The 17,234-nt window shown below is 47.8% G+C and overlaps 1 protein-coding gene across 1 annotated transcript; it reads left to right on the forward strand.

Moving 5' to 3' along the window:
- The first annotated feature begins 821 nt into the window (after positions 1 to 821).
- Positions 822 to 15,367, forward strand: ACTR1B (actin related protein 1B). Its single transcript, XM_028740620.2, has 11 exons — positions 822 to 982; positions 5,374 to 5,438; positions 5,617 to 5,692; positions 6,876 to 7,001; positions 8,365 to 8,489; positions 8,912 to 9,128; positions 10,008 to 10,100; positions 10,383 to 10,557; positions 12,436 to 12,497; positions 12,869 to 12,909; positions 13,346 to 15,367. The coding sequence occupies exons 1-11, from the start codon at positions 935 to 937 to the stop codon at positions 13,446 to 13,448; spliced, it is 1,131 nt and encodes a 376-aa protein (XP_028596453.1). The 5' UTR covers positions 822 to 934; the 3' UTR covers positions 13,449 to 15,367.
- The last annotated feature ends 1,867 nt before the right edge of the window (positions 15,368 to 17,234 follow it).

Genomic DNA, 17,234 nt, shown 5'->3' on the forward strand with positions numbered 1-17,234 from the left:
TTTGGTTTTAAACGCATTGTAAGGAGTCTGTATGGGAGTATATTGTATTTAAAAATGGGGTATCAGAGTTTTTAGGGGGCTTTCAAGGAGCAGGCAGAGGGTGTTGCTCTTGTGCTGGTGTCCTGCTCCCTGGTTTCCCACGGGCACCTGCTTGGCCACTGAGTAGGGGATGCTGGACTAGATGGATGGGCCATTGGTCTGGTGCAGCAGATTCTTATGTTTATTTTTTTTTGCGGGGGGGGGGCGGGGCGGACACGAACACTGGATGACCTGCTTCTTAGCCATGGCAACCTCTTTTTTGTGAGAGTGCGACCTGTCGCTGACCTCCTTTATCATCTATACTTTGTCAAGGGCTGCATCAACACCTTCATTTTCTGACACGTAACGTGTGAGTGCGTCGCCGGTAAAGCAGTAGCTCACTCGACTGCCCATTCACAATCCTGACCTCAGCATATTTCCATGAAAGCAAACCCTTATGTTTCCCCCCGTGATTTACTTCCGAGGAGGCAGCCGCGACACCCAGCGCGGACTCGCCTCGGGCAGCTCAGGGCGGGGAGCAAAGCGACGCCTCTGGCCCTTTAAGAGCCGCGCTATGACATCACTCCCCCTTCCCCGCTCCCTCCCGCAGCGTGCCCGCTCCACTAAGCTTGATGCGGAAGACCCGCCCCTCGCAGCCGAGCGGGCCAATAGCTTGGCAGCTGTCAAGGCCGGAGCCGCACCCGGGCAGGCGCATCTCCGGCTTGTTGGTGGCTGTCGGGGGTTCTGATTAGGCGAGGGAGCGTGAAGCGGCGCTTGGTCCCGCCTCCCTCCGCGGCGGACACAGGCAGCGGGCTGGGTTGCGCCGCACTGGGTGGTGGTTCCCGGGCCACGGCAGCGGCGGCGGCGCATCGCGGAGTCCTGGGCCCGGCTTGGCCCCGCGGCGGCGGCCCCGGCCATGGAGTCCTACGATATCATCGCCAACCAGCCCGTGGTGATTGACAACGTAAGCGGGGCGGCGGGGCCGGGAGCGCGGGCGCCGGAGGAGGAGCCGGGTCCGGGTGGGGCCTGGGGGCCTGCGCTGGCGGACGCGCCCCGCCCGGCCCCGATCCCGGCGAGGCCCAGGCGCCCTGCTCCCTTGAGTCGGCTGGACGAGCCCGGCTTCCGAAAGGCCAGCGCGGGCCTGAAACCCCCTCAGCCTGGGAGAAGGAGCGGGCCATCGGGTCACGTTAAAAAGAAAAGGCGCTGTTCGCAGCCCGGGCTGTTGTTATTCAATGCCCGTTGTGAGGTGGGGGTGGGGGGCCTTGTTGCTGCTGCTGCCCGAAGAGAGCATCGCCAAGGAGAGCAGGAGCCGAGGACGTTTCCCGCTCGGGAGGATCGGGGCCCCGCTTCCCTCCCGCTGCCGGGGGGGGGGGGGAGCCGCTGCCCGCCAGACTTAAGAACAGCAGCAGCAGCATCTGCTAGATCAGGCCCAGGGCCTCTCTGGGGAGGGGGAAAGGGGATGTTGTGGGACTGCAACTCCCATCAGGCCAGACCATTTGCGGGTAAGGGCTGATAGGAGGTGTAGTCAACAATGTCTGAGGGAACCGCCTTTTTGGCTGCCCCCGGCTTTTCTATTCAAGCCAACAAGCAAGTCATGAAGGGACTAGCTCTCCTGTTCTCCAGTGCTGAAGAGTTTAGGGGACTCAGATCCTGAAAATGGCATATAGCCATCATGGTCATGTAACATAACAAAAAATAGTTTTAGATGTTTTCAAGGTAAGGATTGCAAAGCAATGTACATAAAATCATTAAAACAGTAAATTGCATTTATAGTGTTGGGAAACCCCTTGCTTTGCATGCATTCTTTAAAACCAGGTTTGAATTCCTGTTAAAAGGATCAAGTTAGCAAATGATTGGAAAGGGTCTCTGCCTGAAAGTCTGGAGAGAGAGAATTGGACTAAGAAGGATCTAGGATTTTTGTCTTCACAACTGGAACTCCAATATCTGCTATGGGAATTGAATCTGGAGGATTGTCATGGCACTTCTGTTAGTTTTACAAAATAATACTTAAGTCTGAATTGTATTAACAATCATTACTAAACCATTCCTTATAGTGCTATTGTTGCCGTTATTGCTGTTGTACAGCACATTCTATTAAGAAGTTATCATGCTTAGTTATTAAGTTGTGTAATAACTTTGTTGTTGATACTAGCTTTTGGTGATTAGGACTAAAAGTAACATTAGGTCCAGTCACAATCAACTCTGGGGTTGCGGCGCTCATCTCGCTTTATTGGCCAAGGGAGCTGGCATACAGCTTCGTAGTAGTAGTAATAATTTTATTATTTATACCCCACCCATCTGGCTGGGGTTCCTCAGCCACTCTTGGCGGCTTACAGCACATAAAAAATTGTAAAACATTAGACATAAAAATTTTCCCTAAGCAGAACTGCCTTCGGATGTCTTCTAAAAGTCAGATAGTTGTTTATTTCCTTGACATCCGATGGGAGGGCGTTCCACAGGGCGGACGCAACTACCAAGAAAGCCCTCTGCCTGGTTCTCTGTAACTTCATTTCTCGCAATGAAGGAAACGTCAGAAGGCCCTTGGTGCTAGACCTCAGTGTCCGGGCAGAATGATAGGGGTGGAGATGCTCCTTCAGGTATGCAGGACCGAGGCCATTTAGAGCTTTAAAGGTCAGCACCAACACTTTGTAAGAATATAGTGGGTGGAACCCAACATTGTGGGAGTGGACTTCCACTCATGCAGTGGGAATTTATCCTTTTCCCACCTCCTCAACCCTCCAAACACTGCTGTAGTCATCCAGAGCAGATTTTGAGGGCACATGGGAGACAAGTGGAGAGGAGAAGAAGGTGAAGCCCCATTGCTTGAGCAGCATCCGATGTCACATCCCACAATATAAACGGCAGCTGAAAATCTGCCACTTAGGTAGGTCACCTCAGCCAGCTTACTTGAAGGCTTAACTATATTGTCACTTACTACTCTTGCATTCACCGTTTGTAGGAATCATAATATGTAAAAAATAAAGAAGGAAAACAAGTGCAAAAAAATAATGATACCATACCTTGTATACCATACCATGCCCTTTATTTACTTATTTTTGTTTAAAATGATATTTATTAAGAATTTAAAATTACAGAAAAAAAGGAAAGAGAAAAAAGAGATTAAACAGTACAAGTCAATAAAAAGAAATCAGGGCTTCTCAGTAGTGGCCCCTCCTTGTGGAATGCCCCCCCCATCAGATGTCAAAGAAATAAACAATTATATGACTTTTAGAAGACATCTGCAGGCAGCCCTGTATAGGGAATTTTTAAATGTTCGATGTTTTACTGTGTTTTATGTTTTGTTGAAAGCCGCCCAGAGTGGCTGGAGCAACTCAAGTCAGATGGGTGGATGATGATGATTATTATATTTGCAGTTATCATCTATTCATTATTGCTAAATACCTTATGAATAGAAAATGTACCCCAGAAAAATAAAGATTGGAAATATTTTCAGAAAATTTTCCAGTTTGGATTTGTTTTCACAGAAAATTTTCCGCTGCATATGCATGTCATGTATGGAGAAAAATTGTGTAGGTATTGAATCTTGTCAGAGGTGGAGATGCGATGTAATGCTGTGGCAAAACTGTGGACGTCCTCTTTTTTGTCTGATGGCTGTCTAGCGATGGTTTCCAACACTATAAAGGCAAATTTTGCCTGAAAGAATCCTTATATATACTGACCGAACTCTGGATTTTCCAAAGTACTGCCATCTGGAGTCCATTCTTCAGCTTTGAGATGACATGTGCTCACTAGCTGTACTTTCCAGAAACAATGGAAGACATTTTTGTTTTGAAAAGTTTTCCAGGTAGACAAAAAGCTCTCTGCCTTCGGTATTAATTTTGTAGTTATTGTTTTTAAACTTGTTTTCTGTACTCTTTTAAAAACTATTTTTAGCTGTTTGGGGGTATGTTTGTTGAAGATATAACTTGTAGGAGCGTTCATAGTCTTGGGAATGGAAAGGTGCCTGGAGAATTCCCTGTCTGCAATGTTTCCAGGCTCCCCATGTTCCTTTTGGATAAAAGTACAAGTACAAGAAGAGGGCAAGTACAAGAAGAGGAACACAGAAGAAGTGTCTGGCATTGGATTTTCTAGGAAAGTGACTTTGCTGATGGCTCTTGTCTTCCGATAGCTCTTGTCTTCGGACTGTTTTCCGTGTAAAGGTCTTTGGCCTGTTTATGCTCATTGCTGGGGTGTGCCTGTGAAAGAGACTTGCTTATTCATGCTGCGAAGAAATAATTAGGAACAGGAATGAGAGCAGCCCAGCCTCATAGCTGCTTTTGGAGGCTGGCAAGACTAGTCAGCTGAGCTGCTACATGATCCTCCAGGATGGGCACAGTAGGGTTTTTCACTGACTGCTATTCACTTTTGGGGGGGCACTTGTTCTCTTTTCATTCATAGAAGGTGCTGAATCGTGGACCTTGTCACTAGGCCGGGGTGGGGGGACTGGCTGCCTTTCTACACAGCCATCGGGAATCTTTGTCATTGGCCTGGAGAACTAAGAGGCAGATCTTGTGACTGAAAGAAAATCAGGCTCAACTTCTATTCTTGGTTTGGATTCTTGCGCCATGGGAAGTTATTTCCCTGCACTCCCTCTGCCTTGGCTTCCACATTTCTGAGATGAAGCCGTGATTTTGACCCTTTGGGAGTGGGGCCAGAGGGCCATCTAATCAGGGTCTTAAACTCAGCTTTCCAGGGTTTTGGAGGCAGACCTCTGATCTGAGATCTCTTAATCTTGTCTGCAGCCCTTCCTCTTTTAATTGCCTTTAATTTGGCTTGGAGGAAGCTGTGGGCGGCCACAGTCTATGCCCCCATGGGGTTGTAATTGGTATGGGCCTTGGCCTTGGTTTTACAGAGTGGTTTGGTTTTACCAGCAGGTTAGGAATTTTGGTACTAAGCCCTACTCATGAAAAACATATGATGCTACCTCATACCCCGTGTATCCCAGAACTGTCATCTCTGACTAGTAATGTTCTCTGGATTCTCAGGCCATGATCATCCCCAGCCTTTTGCATAACTGGAGATGCCAGGGACTTCAGCATGCTGTGTGAAGCATGGAGTCAGTCACTGAGTTATGGTCCTTCCCATTGGTAATGTTGGAAGGAAAGGACTTATGTGAGGCATTTGTATGCCTCAAGTGCTTTGCAAGTTATGTGCATGTTATCTTTCAATCTGTGGTGACTCAGGAAGTACCGGTAAATAGAAGCTGAAAGGTGACTTAAACCCAAAAGAGGAACGGAGGTCATGGTGTAAGTTTTGAAGTAATGGCTGCTGGTCAGTCCTCATGAGTTTTAGGAAATGTTTCTCAGAATTTGTCTTTTCCCTTTCTCTCTTAACTGGTTTTTCTTCTTTCTTCAGGGTTCCGGTGTGGTGAAGGCTGGTTTTGCTGGAGATCAGATCCCCAAATACTGCTTCCCAAACTAGTGAGTGTTGCTGTGATATTTGATTGATTGCCTCATCAATAATAAAGTGTGGTAGTTTTTGAAGACAATATGTGCTTAGTGAGGCTGTGTTTTTGTTTTGTTTTAATTTCACTTGCCATGGTTCATAACACTCAACCTGGCAGTGTAGACAGATAATCAGGCTCTTTTTTCTTGTCAGTGTGGGCCGTCCAAAACATGTCCGGGTTATGGCTGGGGCGCTGGAAGGAGACCTTTTCATTGGACCCAAAGCAGAGGTAAAGTCCACCTTGCCTCTGTGTGTGTTTGGGGGGAGGGGGGGTGTTGACTCCCTATTTTGTGTGTGTTCCCTTTGCGTTTGACAGAAACATTTTGTAGCCGTCATCCTGTAGGGTTGTAGCTAACAAAGTCCCACTTAAAGTAGAAAGATCATTAAGAACATAGATAATTGATCGTGGGATGGATATGCATGCCTGCCTGCTGCAAAGGTTGTGGGTGTTGCACATTGCCTAGATAGCCTAGTAGAGAGTGCTGGGGAGGAGCTAGTGGCGCATGTTGGTATTAATAACATGGGGAAATGTAGTCATGAGATCCTGGAAGCCAAATTTAGGTCGCTGGTAGGATGCTGGAGGCTGGGACCTCCAAGGTAACTTTCTCTGAAATGCTACTGGTTCCATGTGCAGGACTAACTTTGTAGTTTCAATGAGTGGATGAGTCAGTGGTGTCGAGAGGAGGAGTTGGATTTGTTGGGCATTGGGGAATATTGTGAGGGAAGCCAGGCCTGTACAAAAGGGACAGGCTCCACTTGAGCCAGGATAGAAACAGACTGCTGGTGCCCAAAATGAAAAAAAAAAAGGTGGCAGAGCAGTTTTAAAACTGATTGGCATTGTGTGGTGGGGGGCTGACAGGAGCGGAGGAGGGTCTGGCTCAGAACAAATCTCCCTTAGGATGAAGAAGATAAAATTGATGAAAATTTAAAGGGGGGTGGCATAGAACAAGGCACTGTGAGTACAGGGGCACAGGATGGCAGCTCAGAGAGACCAAAGCACCACAGTTAAAATGCAAGAGACTTGGAAGAGAGAGACTGGCCAGATATGTGCAAGCTCTAAGGTTAGAAGGCTCCTGGCCAAGATGGGCAAACTAGAGTGCTAGGTCTTAGCAGACAGCACTGGTATAGTGGGGATAACGGCATCCTGGTGGAGTGCAGAGAACCAGGAGGACACAGTTACCTCCACATGTAAACTCTATAGGAAAGACATACCGGAGGGAGTGTCACTCTGTATGTCAAAGAAGGCATTGAGTCCCAGCAAGCTAGAAATCCCCAAAGGGGCAGGCTCCCCCACAGAAGCATCGTGGGTTGTGATACTGCACCCCAAAGCCATTGAGTACCGGGGACATGCCATTATCCTCCTGATCAAAATGCTCTTGCTCCAACATCTTGCTTACTCTTTCCTTGCGCAGGAGCATAGAGGATTGTTATCTATCCGGTATCCCATGGAACACGGCATTGTCCGGGACTGGAATGACATGGAGAGGATCTGGCAGTATGTTTATTCCAAAGATCAGCTGCAGACGTTCTCAGAAGAGGTAATAGTTGCAAGAACAATGCTTCTAGCCAGCCTTTGAATATTAGCATTAGGTGGGGGGCTGGGAAATTGCATTTGCTGTACCTTTATGTGACACTTCCCCTTAGCTGCTGTTTTAGACAGTTACAATGCAGGCAGTCCAGGGGTGAGGTGTGGATTTCATTAAGGAAATCTACATCCCCCCTCCTCATAGTAAGTTGAGTACTGCTGCTTTGGCTTGTGATTCTCTTGCTTGCTTCCCAGTTCGGAGCCTGGTCAAGTGCCAAAAGGAAACATGAGTGATGATGCTCTCAGACTCTCCTCCTGCCAAAATAGGGTCATGGGAAACATGGTGGAAATCCCTTTCACCTGTAAGCTGTGAGCCTGCACAATCTCTGAGGCAAAAGGCAGCCTTGGGATAGATGTGGCTGGAAGGTGACTATCTTCCACTGTCAGTCCTGGAGAGTGTTATTACTAATCCATTGGGTGACCTTCACAGTCTGATCCTTCATGCCCTGAGGAGGACCTTCTTCTCCGGCCACAGGAGGCCTTGAGGAGGCAGTCTTGCTCACGTTGGGGACGGAGGACTGCTTGATGAGCATTCAAAGTCCAGCTTCTTTCTGCATCAGCAATGTGGTGGTCCCTCTGGGAGCTTGGCAGGGCATGCCTGTTTTTTTCAAGGCCTATGACTGTTAACCCTTCCTAGGAAAATAGTTTCTGGCTGGTGTTTTTTTGGTGCCTGTCAAGGAGACGCCAAATTTCTTAATTTTCTGTGTTTAACATGTGGACTTTTAATCTCTTTAACTCAAGGGGAAAAGAACTAGAGGCATATCTTAACAGATAATTAAACGTTCACCCTATCCCTGGAAAGATGTTTGTCGTTCCCTGCAAGTTGATTCTCAGAAGGAAACCTTGAATTCCTTCTGGGGTGGGCAGATATGAAGGCGTTTCACCCTCTGGGTCCTTGTGCTGGTTCTTTACTAATCCTGAAGAAAGGCAGCAGCCACACCTCTGGCTGTTGTGATGCAGGTCTGCTGGGAAGTTGAGGAGACTTGGAGGGAGGGACACTGTATTCCGCAACATCAGTGGATCAAATTATTCCTGGAGAAGAGTAGTTTGATAGAAAGGTCAACAGAACATTTAACAGTTCCCTCGGTTTTAATGGATGTGCTGCATTTAGCATTTTAATGTGTGTATCATTTTAGGAGCCAACAGCTTCTAGTAGTAAAACCAGAGCATCACTTCCTGAAGGGGCTTCTGTGAGGGCAGCTTAGCAGAACTTGGAGCAGGCTACCAGGAAAGAGTGTGTGGACCTCCTCCAGTGAATAGCATGTGGGCATTCAGCCAGTTTTCCCCACGACTGTCACTTTCTGCTTTCCTTCCAGCATCCAGTTCTCCTGACAGAAGCCCCGCTAAACCCCAGCAAAAATCGAGAGAAGGCCGCCGAGGTTTTCTTTGAGACTTTCAACGTTCCAGCTCTTTTCATCTCCATGCAAGCTGTCCTCAGCCTGTGAGTATCCAGCCTGCTGGAAGGTTGGGGAGGTGGTTGCTTCTGGCATTGCTTCACTGTGATGACCAGAAGACTTCGGATACTTTTCTCTTCTGAGCCTAATCTGTTTCCTGTGCTCTGGAGGGCCATGGCCAGACATAGGAAAAGCCTGTCTGTTGGATCAGGCCAAAGGCCCATTTAGTCATTTTGTAGCTCCCAGCATACTGCCTCCGACGGTGGCAGTAGAAAGCTGTTATGGCTAGTTGCCATTCATAGCCGTGTCCGTCATGAATTTGTCTAATTCCCTTTTCTACCCATCCAAATTGGTGGCCATTACTGCATCTTGTGAGAGCGCATGCCATAGTTGTTTGAAGAAGTCCTGAACTAATTACCCTTCTTGTTTCCCTCTTCTCTCTCTCTCTCTCTCTCTCTCTCTCTCTAAGCTACGCCACTGGCCGCACTACAGGGGTGGTGCTGGACGCAGGGGATGGAGTGACACATGCGGTCCCCATCTACGAGGGCTTTGCCATGCCTCACTCGATCATGCGCGTAGACATTGCTGGGCGAGACGTCTCCCGTTACCTCCGCCTGCTGCTACGGAAAGAGGGCTATGACTTCCACACCTCAGCTGAGTTTGAAGTCGTGAAGACAATAAAGGAGGTGAGGTTGGGGCAGATGGATACATGCCTGCCATGGAGGGGGGGCAATATCCTGCTCCTGCCGAGAGACAGTCCTAGGATTTAAATAAGGTGTTTTTGGTTACTGAGCAGCACACTGGACTAGACCTCTAAATCGTTAAAAATCTAGTTCCAGGTGACCCCTGTTAAAAACACTCCTCTGTAGAATTGGAGCAGTAACTGGCTGATTGATTCAGAGAATGTTCCATAAGAGCCTTGTAAATCAGAAAGAGGATATGGTTGAGCAGCGCTATGACAGTCTTCCCAGCTAGATGGTGCCAAGTCTGGTTCTTAAACTAGTGCATTTTCAGTTTACATCTGAGGTCGCAATGATCTTAAAAGAGAAAAGTTCTGATGAACCAGGGGCTTCTTTTTGACATTTCCATCATATACTGAAGAGGCAAGCAACTCTTGAGTTTAATGAGTCAAAGCTGTGTGCTTCTTAAGCAGTGCGACCGCCTGTAGTCAATTTTTCACACATTCTGTATCCATCCTCAGGTATATGTATACAGCTTTTCAGAGCTGTAGCCATGGAAGACAAATGCAGGAGCTAGGAAGTTCTTGAAGCAATTTGCTACATGCTGTCCATAAAATAAGAGAATGTGGTTGTCTGCAGAGAGCAAGAAAACCAGGATAGTTCACTAATTTGGGTGAACTATCCTGGATTGGGTTGTAGTATGAGATTGTGCAAGATAACTGGTCTATGTCATGATCGAAGGTGCATCTGCAGAGGGGAGGCTTGAATTCTGGCCCTCTGTCCAGTTAGCTTGCTGTGGGCCTGGGCGGGTGGAGCTGCTAGGAGTTCTTGTAGCAAGTGGCTTCCAGTACCCAGCTGCCTCACATGCTGCCTTCCTCCTTGCAGAGAGCTTGTTACTTGTCCATCAACCCTCAGAAGGATGAGGCCCTGGAGACAGAGAAGGTGCAGTACACGCTGCCTGATGGAAGCACTTTAGATGTAAGTTTTTGAACTGGAAAAGGGGACTTTCCCCTGGGAGGTGTCAGCAGGAAATCTTGAGGTTTGCATTTTGCAGTAGAGGTGTTTGCAATTATTTCTGGAGAAGTTTTGCAATATTCATGCTGTGTACAAGAAGGTGGTTGACACAAACTTCTCACAGTCATGCAGAACCCCCAAGTGACAAAAAAGACTGTCTTTTGAATGCTGTAGCTGTTGTGGGTTGAAGTAGAGCTTATTTGTCCCCTTGCCCTACTTTGATTGGCACTGTGGCTTTCCTGGCAGGTTGGTCCATCCCGGTTCCGAGCCCCTGAGCTGCTGTTCCAGCCGGACTTAATAGGAGATGAAAGCGAGGGGATCCATGAAGTGCTAGCATTTGCTATTCAGAAATCTGACATGGACCTGCGGCGGACATTATTTGGGAATATTGTTCTGTCTGGAGGATCTACACTTTTTAAAGGTATGGGGGCTCCCCAGAAGAGGTAGAGAGCTTGTTTGTCTTATAAGAGGAGGCTGCTTCACACCATGAATTGTCAGGTAGTCCAACTAGCTGCATATGGTCTATTCTTACTGGGAGAGGCCTGAATGAAAGGTTCTCAGCCTGTGAATGAACTCTGGTTGAGACTGTGGAGAACCATTTCCAGTCAGATCCTGCATGAGATCTGTTTTAGCTGAGGAATGCTAGGAATGGAACTGGGACCTTGTGTATGTAAAGCATGTACCATTCCAGTGAGCTCTTGATATGTGTAGGAGACAAAGTGCTGGTATTAAGAGGCTGGGTTTCTGACAATAGTCTTCCTCTGTGCCCTCTCTTGCTGCCCTGTTTTGTGTGAAAGCTTCAAAGCTTGCACTGTTAAAACCTCTGCCACACCCAGTCTCATGCCCTGCTTTCAGCTGAGCATGTAACTCTTGGGATGAGTCTCTGCTTCTTCCTGTGTCAGTACATATCCAAGTCCCCTCTGCACTTCCCAGTCCTCTGGAGGACCATTTTTGCCCTGAAAAACAGGTGTTCATTGCAGACGATCAAGCACCAGGATCTTGGAACCCTTCAGGCAAGATGACTTCAGGAAGATGTATTAACCTGGAAGAGGGAGGGGTGTTAAAAACTACAATTTTACTGGTCTACCCCCAATTTATTTGGCGTTTCCTACAAATCAAGAATAGTGTTGGTATTGTGAGGAGCCCTAGCAATTACTTAACACTCTTGATAAAGGAGTCCTGTTCCAAACACTCAAAGGTGGTGGTGAGGAGGAGCATATGGAGGCTAATTGTGAATAACTTCTGGGACTCAAAAAGCTTCCCACCCGCTTCCCCAGAGTGAGTTGTCTTATAGCAGAATCTGCCAACACAGCAGTTAAATTGGAGATTCGTAGATCTTCATGGGCACCCGAGCTGCTAAATGGGGCAGGGTATACAGTATATCCAAAGTGTGCAGGGATACTAGATAAGTATCTAAATATTAGTACATGAATAGGAATGAATATGCACACAATACAAACAAGCAGACAAACTTGGATCAGGATTCTACAGTCTATTTCATCTAACTGCATGTGAATCAATGTTAAGGCAAGGCAAGAAGTGTGTAATTGCCCCAAGCAGAGGGCAGTGTCCCTATTACAATATTAATATTTTTTGTGGGATTCAGGGAAGTGATTACCAGAAACGCCATCCAGGCTTTCTCTGGCTTTTGTGTCTTAGGCAAATACTGCCTTAGTTTTTCTTTTCCCTTTCTGAAAGCCAGAGAGTGAATGGCTTTTTTATTTTAACGAAACAAGTTCAATGTCATATTTGGGAATCTGAATTGTGGCTTCCCCCAGGCCCTGTTCTCTACAGATTCCGAGTGCGTTTACTTTATTTATACAATACCTATTCTACTTTTTATACAACACATTCAGAGTGATTCATGAGAATATCAGAACAAAGGATTAAAACAGTTTCTAAAGGATGGGAGGTGGAACAAAGAATAAAAAAGAGCCATAAAATAGCAGAAAGCAATCATCGAAAGCAGTTTGCATCCATCACTCACCAAGAGCCTCAGAGAATAAGGTCTTCACTTGAGCTTTAGACAAGAAGAGTTTGTGCCTGCCAAACCTGGCCAGGGAAACAAAAGTTGTTGCCACCACCACCACCTGGCCTCTGAAGGGGCGGAAGGACGGGGACATTTCTGCTGTGAAGAGATGCTGAAAAGCTAACTGTGTCCAGTCCTTTTTGGGATTAGCATTGGAACGATGAGGCACTGATGTTTGGGATGTACCAACATGAAATGTAGTCGATACTTTACCTCTATGGTACAGCGCCTTGAACTCTAAGCTTCCTCACTTGTCTCTCAACTCCTCAGGTTTTGGAGACCGGCTGCTCAGCGAGGTGAAGAAACTTGCTCCAAAAGATGTCAAAATTAAGGTGAGGCTTTGGAGGAACTCCGGGCCCCAAGGCAGTTTGTGTGCAGTGACCATGGTGGGTGGAGGAGGAGCAGAGTGATCTGGTTTCCAATACACTCTCCATAACGAAGGCTGGCAACTCGCTCTTTAAAGGGAAACACAAAGTGTCTGAATTTTCTTAAGTTGCTAAGCTCTGTACTGGAGGATGCATTCTCTTATTACAAAGGCAAGGATCTCCAGATGTTTGAAATAATGTGTTTCCTGCATCTTAGCAGGTGATGTTCCAGTGGAAGGAGGGGTTGGGCTCTGGTGCTCAGAAGGGCAGTTCCTGTGTGCGCATGTACCCTTGTTCCCCGGAGGCTGTGTCTCTGATTTGTGCTTTCTTCCTTGCAGATCTCTGCACCTCAGGAGAGATTATACTCTACGTGGATTGGGTAAGAGCATTCTGCAGGGAGGGATAAAAACAACCCCTGACCCCTCTGGCACCTCGCATCAGGTGCTCCTATGGGGATTAACAAAATTGGTCAAGTTGTCCTTAGTGCACTGAGGCCTCCACAGAAACAGAGGGCTGTGATGTAGAGGCTTTTTCTCAGCACAGGGAGCCTGATACTGCAGCATGAACTTGGGTTGGGTGAGGCAGCTCCTCCTGTTCTTCCATCTGGAAAGTTCTCCTGTGCTTGGGTTAGTTTCAGAAAATGAACTGGCTGCAAGTTGTGAGTGGCAGTGGAGCCGTATGTCCTGGATCAGGAGCGAGGGTTATACCATCTCTGGTGGGCATTCTCTGTGCAGCAATTGCATTCATTTCTCCTCTGTTTGCATGCCTTGCTTCCTTTGGCCAGGCCTGATGATTCTGTGCTCTGTCCCCCACAGTGGCTCCATTCTCGCCTCCCTGGACACGTTCAAGAAGATGTGGGTGTCCAAGAAGGAGTATGAAGAGGACGGGAGCCGGGCCATCCATCGGAAGACATTCTAGGGCAGGGGCGGGGGGGCAGGGCAGCAGCAAGGCAGCTGGTGCCTGTGGGCGACTCATCCAGGTTGTGTCTTTTCTTCTCTTAACCCTTTCTTGTCCAGGGCTGCTGCATCCCTGCTGGCTAGGGCCAATTCCTGCCTTCCTCCCAGGCCTCACGCTTTCCTGTCTTAGTGCCCTGTCCGATGCATGTTGCTAGCACGCACGCCCTTGGGAGGGAGGTGCAGCTGTATTTTGAGGCCTTGGCTGTGGTGGAGGAGGGCAGCAGCCCCAGCCAGGAAGGAAACTCAAGCTCCATTCCACTTTCTAATCTGTTTCATGAGCCTCACTGCTGCTTTGACCTGGTGCTCATTGTGCCTGTCAGCTGGTAGGAAGGCTGGTTTTTTTCCTGAGCAGGGAGCTGTTGTGCGGCCTCTGGCTGCCCTGCCCTGGGGGAAAGTTGCCTGCCTGCCTGCTCCACGGTTTGTTGCGGAAATCTCAAACGTTCAGATGCCCCCCAAAAGGAATAAGTCAGTTTCTTGATGTGACTGTCTGGGGCAGCTGCATTGCCTGCCTAAAGCATAGGAAAGGTGTAGGCCAGGAGGTGCTATCGTCCCCCTCAAGTTCCCCTGCCTTTTGAGTGGCCGTGTCTGCCAAGCAGTCTTCAGCCTGCTTCTCAGAGAGGTCCTCCTGGCAGGGCCTCACTCAGGGCTGTCAGTGCCAAGGTGTTTCAAGGAGTGCTGAGGAACTCTTGCCTCAGTGCAACCCACCCGCCCCGCTCTCATGGACTGCCAGATTTGGTGAGAAAGAGGATCTTGGTTACCTCTTGGAGGAAGAGGTATAGGAAGGGAAATAGGGCAGGGGTCTCTCCCCACCGTCTCTGCCCTGTCCAGTCCCAGGGGAGTAGGGTCAGCATGCTGTTAGTTTCGGTTAGAAGTCTGTGAGGCAACAGGAGATAGAAGAGTCCAGCTGTGACATCTTCTGGGCCTGGTGGCTTCTGCAGTGTGGCCTAGCCAGCTTTGAAGGGACTATCTGTGATGGCAGAGGAGGAGGAAGATTGTCTGTGCTTCCCCCTTCTGAGAGTTGATCTGCTCATGTAATGCAAGAGAATGTTGTGAACTGGCTATTGGACAAGACAGGATGGGATGACCGCAGTTGGAGGGGCCTGCAAATCCTTTCTCCAGGCCTAGCACTCTGCTGGAGTCCGAGTCAGGGGGCAGATAAGGAGGAATACTCTCACCTGTCTGTCTTTTAAGCTACCACACTTACAGGTGCGCCCTGCATCTCCAGCTTGCCCCTCTTGGGAGTGCCTGCTCCTCTCGCTGGGCTGTACTCCCCTCTCCCTGCACCCCTTTTATCCTTCTGCTCCCTGTAGGAAACGGTGGCTGGGCCTCCTTGTTCACGGACTCTCTGATGTGCATAGGCTTGACCTAAGGTCCCGATTCTGCTGCTGTTCCATTAAAAATTGCCAGGCCATGCTGGGTATGTAGAGAATCGCACTGGGTGGGATTGCAGAACATGGGAGGAGGACTGTCCTGTGGCAGCCAAAGTATATACAAGAGCTAAGATGATGGGAAGCTACTCAGCTGCCTTCTGCTGACTCCAGGTGCATTGCAAAGATAGATGCTCTTTGTAGCCTTGGACTGGAAAGGGTTAAAAACTTTTTTTTTATTAAGGAAATGAATTAATTTAAGAGACCCCCTGTTGACTGGTGGGCCCATGGCTCCACCTCTCCAAGTGTGTGTATATTGGCTTCTCCATCTTATCGACCTATCGTGATCTTATACCAAATGGAGGCAAGAGCAAAGCCCCCCACCCTCCAAAAAACTATAACCCCCCCCCCCCGGGCTGCAATGTACAATAACTTAACACAGTTGCCTGTATTTTTATTTTGTAAATTCATTATAGTAATAATTATAAATTAACAGCCAGTGGCTTTGCATGGGTCTGAGACTGCTGTCATTGCTCAAAGGTGGTGTGGTGTCTTTACTGTGACTAATTGGGAGCAGTGCATACAAGAAAGCAGACTTCTGTGGACCCCAATATGCACTAGGAACACATAGGGCTAAATTTACCAGTGCATGTTTTTGAAAAGGTGAAGGGTTAGAGCAAGGACTGAGGTCAAGAGATAGGTGGCTAATGGACAAAATGGCTCTACAGATATCCGATACTGAACCCTCTGCCTTTTCAGTAGACATTGCACGCAAAACAGGTAAAAAGCTGCTTTGAACTGCTGAAGAGAAAGCAAGGTGAAAATACAACCATATGTGTAGACAAAAGCCTCGTCTACACATTTGAAAGGTGTGTTTTGGTGTAAACTGCTTAAAAGTACGTTTCCCAGTACGTTTCCGAGCACAATTCAAAGTGCTGGTGTTGACCTTTAAAGCCCTAAACGGCCTCAGCCCAGTATACCTGAAGGAGCGTCTCCACCCCCATCGTTCTGCCCGGACGCTGAGGTCCAGCGCCGAGGGCCTTCTGGCGGTTCCCTGATTGCGAGAAGCAAAGCTACAGGGAACCAGGCATAGGGCCTTCTCGATAGTGGCGCCCGCCCTGTGGAACGCCCTCCCATCAGATGTCAAAGTGATAAACAACTACCTAACATTCAGAAGACATCTTAAGGCAGCCCTATTCAGGGAACTTTTTAATGTGTGATATTTTAGTGTATTTTTGTTTTCTGTGGAAGCCGCCCAGAGTGGCTGGGGAAACGCAGCCAAATGGGCGGGGTACAAATAATAAATTATTATTATTATTATTATAAATTATTATTAAAAGGGGTTCATGCTTGTCAGCAGCTTCGTAGGCTACTGTATGTGGAAAACATGCTGGGGATCCAGAATCTCTTACAGCTGTGATAGGCTATATGCAGTTTCAAACCAAGCTGCACAGATTGTATTGTGGCAGATGGAGATGTTCACATGGGCAAAAATGCCTAAAAACCCTTTACTGGGAAAAGGAAACTAGGAACAAATGAGGAAAATTGTGCTAGACAAGATACATCCTCTGCTTTTGTGGTTCTGGAAGAATTCTAATGAAGACACAAAGAGGGAGGGTTGCTTGAAGGAAAGGAACCTGTATTTTCATGGAGCTTTAGAAAGATTACTTAACAGCTTAAGATTTCTTCATAAGTAATGGGAGAGGGGCTTCTCCGAGACATGCATGAGCCATGGGAACCTCTCTTTTGTAGGGGTGGTAATGTGGCCTTCCTGGAACAGCCCAGCTGAATACTGCAGGGAACTTGATGCAGGACTAGGGTCTGAGCAATCCCTACAAGACAATGGCTTGTACTGTTAATGTGACCAACAGCAAGTTTCCACATGCTTGGCCAAGAACCCAATCTTAATGAAGAATGTTTTCAATCTTCCATAGGGACTGCTTAAGTATGTCATAATTTTGGAGAATGTTCTCTGAAGCAAGAGAGGAGGGGAAATGGCTTGAGCTTAAGATATATTGCTGGATGCCAAAGTGCAACCATCTACCCACGCAAACCTAAGTTGCTCTTTCAAGCAGCATCAGCAATGACTCTTCCAACTAATCTGTTCCCTTGAAGCCATGGGTCACTTTCCCACCAAGTTTTGCTTGCTTCCCAGCCTTGGATCAGTTAGCTAGCACATTTTCTCCTCCTGGTTCCTGGAGGCTAGGCTAAATTGGTCTGTAAGGTAAAAGTAAAGGTAAAGGACCCCTAGATGTTTAAGTCCAGTTAAAGGCAACTACGGGGCATGGTACTCATCTCGCTTTCAGGCCGAAGAAGCCAGTGTTTGTCCATAGACAGCTTTCTGGGTCGTGGCCAGCAGGACTAAACCGCTTCTGGTGCAA

The sequence above is a fragment of the Podarcis muralis genome, chromosome 7, assembly GCF_964188315.1.
Source record: "Podarcis muralis chromosome 7, rPodMur119.hap1.1, whole genome shotgun sequence".
Taxonomy (NCBI): Eukaryota; Metazoa; Chordata; class Lepidosauria; order Squamata; family Lacertidae; genus Podarcis; species Podarcis muralis.